Raw genomic sequence first — 5000 nt, forward strand, 5'->3', positions numbered from 1 at the left:
GGAGTGTGGACTCGGTACGTATAACTCTAAATTAGGCTTTTACTTTGTTGTAGAAGACACAGATGGACGTAACAAAAAGCTTTAGGGGTCTCCTACTGCTTTCAACATTTCTGATTAGGTATGGTTTCACAATTTTTGTTCTAATTGTGTTATGTCCGGGTCTTTTACATGAAATTAAAATACCAATGTAAGATCTGGAACTCTTCCACTCCAAAATCCAGTGAAGGTGGTGTAGGAAGGTCACTTGAGTGATTTCCAATTAAGATTCCTAGACTAGTACCACCAATGATAACAATAAATATTAGGTGACTTTATGTAATGTTTATTCTATCTTAGTTCTTGGTTTCTGCTGAAAGCGAAGAGCCAGAAACATAACGGCCGAGGACTGCCGTTAAGTTCTGAGTGTATCTGCAAATAGTGTTACTGTGCTTTCCAGATATTGTTTTGTTTATGCAATGGGATCTCTTGAAACACAAGTCTGTGTGGATGGTGACTTAAAATTTCAGGTTTGCGAAAATTTAATTTTGGACTCTCTCGTTGAATGAAAGACACACTTGAAGTCTGGTTGCTAAAATATCAATTTAAGGACGTTTGCGCCCATTGCCTACTTCGCTATCTTACTGCGCAACAATCTCTATGTCGCACGGACACTAGTTCATTAGGCACAGCGGCGTGCCATGTCATGTATTTCATCAAGCCGGTGCAACCGATTCGAAAAAATTCAACAATCTATAGAGCTGATGACCTTGCATTAATTTGGTGTGCGAATATTTTTGTTGGATGCTCGGGACCCACACTTTTTTTTTCGGCAGATCACTTCCTTTTCTGATTCTTTCCATTATCCAAAAACCATCAAATCTGTATGTGGGACGTTTTAAATATTTCTCATGTACTATTGACGTAGGGTCGAATTGGTACATGGATACAGGTGTGCATGACTTTGAAGTTGCATTTTTTTAAGGCTAATTCTACCTGATTTATGACATATGTAGCAAAGATCCATCAATAGGCCTATATATGCTGTGCTTAAACACACACAAGTTAGATATGATTCTTCAACTTTAATATATGCTGATAGTAAAAATCTGCCTGGAATCGCCTTGAGTGACTGGAAATCCTAGAAATGCTATGGTCTGTGATTCGCCTTATCTCCAAAACGAGTTCGGTGACCCCCGAATTTTTTTACGTTTTTAATATAATCTTATCAATTTCTACCTGCAGTCACACAAGTCTGTGTGGATCTTCTAAAATTTCAAGTGCTAAAATTTCATTTTGACTCCTAAGTTGAATGAAAGGCAATTTGAAGTCTGGTGCTAAAATATCAATTTAAGGACGTTAGCGCCCATTGCTACTGCGCATCTCTAGTGCGCACACTATTCATTAGGACGCGCGTGCCATGTCATGTATTTCAAGCGTGTGCACTGATTCGAAAACTCAACAAAATATAGAGCTGATGACCTTTCCATTAACTTGGTGTGCGAATATTTTTGTTGGATGCTCGGTGACCCCCAAAGTTTAAAAAATAGGGACTTTTAGGTGTAACATCCCAAAAAAATGTTGCAGAGCAGACAAATTATTTAGTGTTTGTGAATGGAACTGTACATCCGTCACCTAATTTTGCAATCATAATCCATCATCTGAAGCATTCTCAATTCTTAGATCAAAGTTGTCAGATATGGAGTGTGGACTGGACTTAATAACTCTAAATCAGGCTTTTACTTTTTGTAGAAGATACAGATGACGTACCAAAAGCTTTAGGGGTCTCTACTGCTTTAAAATTCTGATTAGGTATTGTTTCACAATTTTTGTTCTATTGTGTTACGTCCGTCTTTTACATGAAATAAATGCCAATTTAAGATCTGGAACTTCCACTCCACAGTGAAGGTGGAGGAAGGTCACTTGAGTGATTCCAAAATTAAGATCCTAGACTACCACAATGATAACAATAAATATTTAGGTGACTTTATGTAATGTTATTCTACTAGTTCTGGTTTCTGCTGAAAGCGAAGAACCAGAAACAAAGCAGCCAAGGACTGCTGGTAAGTTCTGAGTTATCTGCAAATAGTGTACGGTGTTTTCCAGATATTGTTTTGTTTATGCAATGGGATCTCTTGAAACACAAGTCTGTGTGGATGTGCTAAAATTTCAGGTGCGAAAATTTAATTTTGACTCCTTAGTTGAATGAAAGACAACTTGAAGTCTGGTGCTAAAATATCAATTTAAGGACGTTTGCGCCCATTGCTACTGCGCATCTCTAGTGCGCACACTATTCATTAGGCACGCGCGTGCCATGTCATGTATTTCAAGCGTGTGCACCGATTCGAAAACTCAACAAAATATAGAGCTGATGACCTTTGCATTAATTTGGTGTGCGAATATTTTTGTTGGATGCTCGGTGACCCACACTTTTTTTTTTCGGCAGATCACTTCCTTTTCTGATTCTTTCCATTATCCAAAAACCATCAAATCTGTATGTGGGAAGTTTTAAATATTTCTCATGTACTATTGACGTAGGGTCGAATTGGTACATGGATACAGGTGTGCATGACTTTGAAGTTGCATTTTTTTAAGGCTAATTCTACCTGATTTAATGACATATGTAGCAAAGATCCATCAAATAGGCCTATATATGCTGTGCTTAAACACACACAACTTAGATATGATTCTTCAACTTAAATATATGCTGATAGTAAAAATCTGCCTGGAATCGCCTTGAGTGACTGGAAATCCTAGAAATGCTATGGTCTGTGATACGCCTTATCTCCAAAACGAGTTCGGTGACCCCCGAATTTTTTTTACGTTTTTAATATAATCTTATCAATTTCTACCTGCAGTCACACAAGTCTGTGTGGATCTTCTAAAATTTCAAGTGCTAAAATTTTATTTTGACTCCTAAGTTGAATGAAAGGCAATTTGAAGTCTGGTGCTAAAATATCAATTTAAGGACGTTAGCGCCCATTGCTACTGCGCATCTCTAGTGCGCACACTATTCATTAGGCACGCGCGTGCCATGTCATGTATTTCAAGCGTGTGCACTGATTCGAAAACTCAACAAAATATAGAGCTGATGACCTTTCCATTAACTTGGTGTGCGAATATTTTGTTGGATGCTCGGTGACCCCCAAGTTTAAAAAATAGGGACTTTTAGGTGTAACATCCCAAAAAAATGTTGCAGAGCAGACAAATTATTTAGTGTTTGTGAATGGAACTGTACATCCGTCACCTAATTTTGCAATCATAATCCATCATCTGAAGCATTCTCAATTCTTAGATCAAAGTTGTCAGATATGGAGTGTGGACTGGACTTATTAACTCTAAATCAGGCTTTTACTTTTTGTAGAAGACACAGATGACGTACCAAAAGCTTTAGGGGTCTCTACTGCTTTAAAATTCTGATTAGGTATTGTTTCACAATTTTTGTTCTATTGTGTTACGTCCGTCTTTTACATGAAATAAATGCCAATTTAAGATCTGGAACTTCCACTCCACAGTGAAGGTGGAGGAAGGTCACTTGAGTGATTCCAAAATTAAGATCCTAGACTACCACAATGATAACAATAAATATTTAGGTGACTTTATGTAATGTTATTCTACTAGTTCTGGTTTCTGCTGAAAGCGAAGAACCAGAAACAAAGCAGCCAAGGACTGCTGGTAAGTTCTGAGTTATCTGCAAATAGTGTACGGTGTTTTCCAGATATTGTTTTGTTTATGCAATTGGATCTCTTGAAACACAAGTCTGTGTAGATGTGCTAAAATTTCTGGTGCGAAAATTTCATTTTGACTCCTTAGTTGAATCAAAGACAATTTGAAGTCTGGTGCTAAAATATCAATTTAAGGACGTTTGCGCCCATTGCCACTGCGCATTTCTATTGCGCACACTGTTCATTAGGCACGTGCGTGCCATGTCATGTATTTCAAGCGTGTGCACCGATTCGAAAACTCAACAAAATATAGAGCTGATGACCTTTGCATTAACTTGGTGTGCGAATATTTTTGTTGGATGCTCGGTGACCCACACTTTTTTTTCGGCAGATCACTTCCTTTTCTGATTCTTTCCATTATCCAAAAACCATTAAATCTGTATGTGGGAAGTTTTAAATATTTTTCATGTACTATTGACATAGGTCGAATTGGTACATGGATACAGGTGTGCATGACTTTGAAGTTGCATTTTTTTAAGGCTAATTCTACCTGATTTAATGACATATGTAGCAAAGATCCATCAAATAGGCCTATATATGCTGTGTTAAACACACATAACTTAGATATGATTCTTCAACTTAAATATATGCTGATAGTAAAAAGCTGGCCGGAATCGCCTTGAGTGACTGGAAATCCTAGAATCGCGCGCGTAGGCCGCACCTGCCATCTCTCTGATTGACAAGAAATGAGGCAACCGCCGGAGTATTGACAGTACTGTCAACCACCGAGAGCCTAGAACAGGCTAGTTCCAGAGATTTCAAGCTTTTAAATATGCAAATTAGCCAAGTGATGACATCATACACTCAACCAAATGTGAAGAAAGATATCCAACCAAATTTTATCAGAAATGTTTGATTCTTTGCAGTAATATTCTACTAAACGTGCTCCACCTTACAAATCAGCTTATTTTTGCAGCAATATTAAACTGTTGTATTGTTTTTTTATCTGCAGAGGGGGAAAATTCTCCATCCGAGGACTCACCTGGCAAAGCTATAGTTGAGGGAAAAAATGTTGAAGAAGGCTCGCTAAATTCCATGTCCCAGTGCGTTGCAACAATAATAGCTTTTGCTCGAATTCAATGTTTCCGCCACCCTGGCATTTCTTATCCATTTCCCATGCTTAAGGTCGATCCTTATGGAGTTGTTGTTTTAGTTTACGATTATCCTAATGATGTTTTAATGATAAGCCAACGCGTACCATGGAGCGGTCTTGCGTTTGTTATTGTTTGGTTAGTTCTACATCATTCTTTATTCCGCCCCGATTCTTTGAGTTACTTGAGCAAATATTGCTGTGGGCAC

At 38.0% G+C, this 5000-nt stretch overlaps 1 protein-coding gene across 1 annotated transcript in view; it reads left to right on the forward strand.

Annotated features, from left to right (window-relative positions):
* The first annotated feature begins 455 nt into the window (after window positions 1-455).
* The window catches only part of LOC138030560 (uncharacterized), a 4920-nt gene continuing 375 nt past the window's right edge, over window positions 456-5000 (forward strand). Inside the window, exons 1-4 of the mRNA XM_068878458.1 lie at window positions 456-506; window positions 1958-2039; window positions 3598-3651; window positions 4654-5000. The exon at window positions 4654-5000 is cut by the window's right edge and continues 375 nt beyond it. Of these exons, the coding sequence (XP_068734559.1) occupies window positions 456-506; window positions 1958-2039; window positions 3598-3651; window positions 4654-5000 (534 nt within the window). The remainder of the gene's footprint in view (window positions 507-1957; window positions 2040-3597; window positions 3652-4653) is intronic.

The sequence above is a fragment of the Montipora capricornis genome, chromosome 13, assembly GCF_036669925.1.
Source record: "Montipora capricornis isolate CH-2021 chromosome 13, ASM3666992v2, whole genome shotgun sequence".
In the NCBI taxonomy this organism is placed as follows: Eukaryota; Metazoa; Cnidaria; class Anthozoa; order Scleractinia; family Acroporidae; genus Montipora; species Montipora capricornis.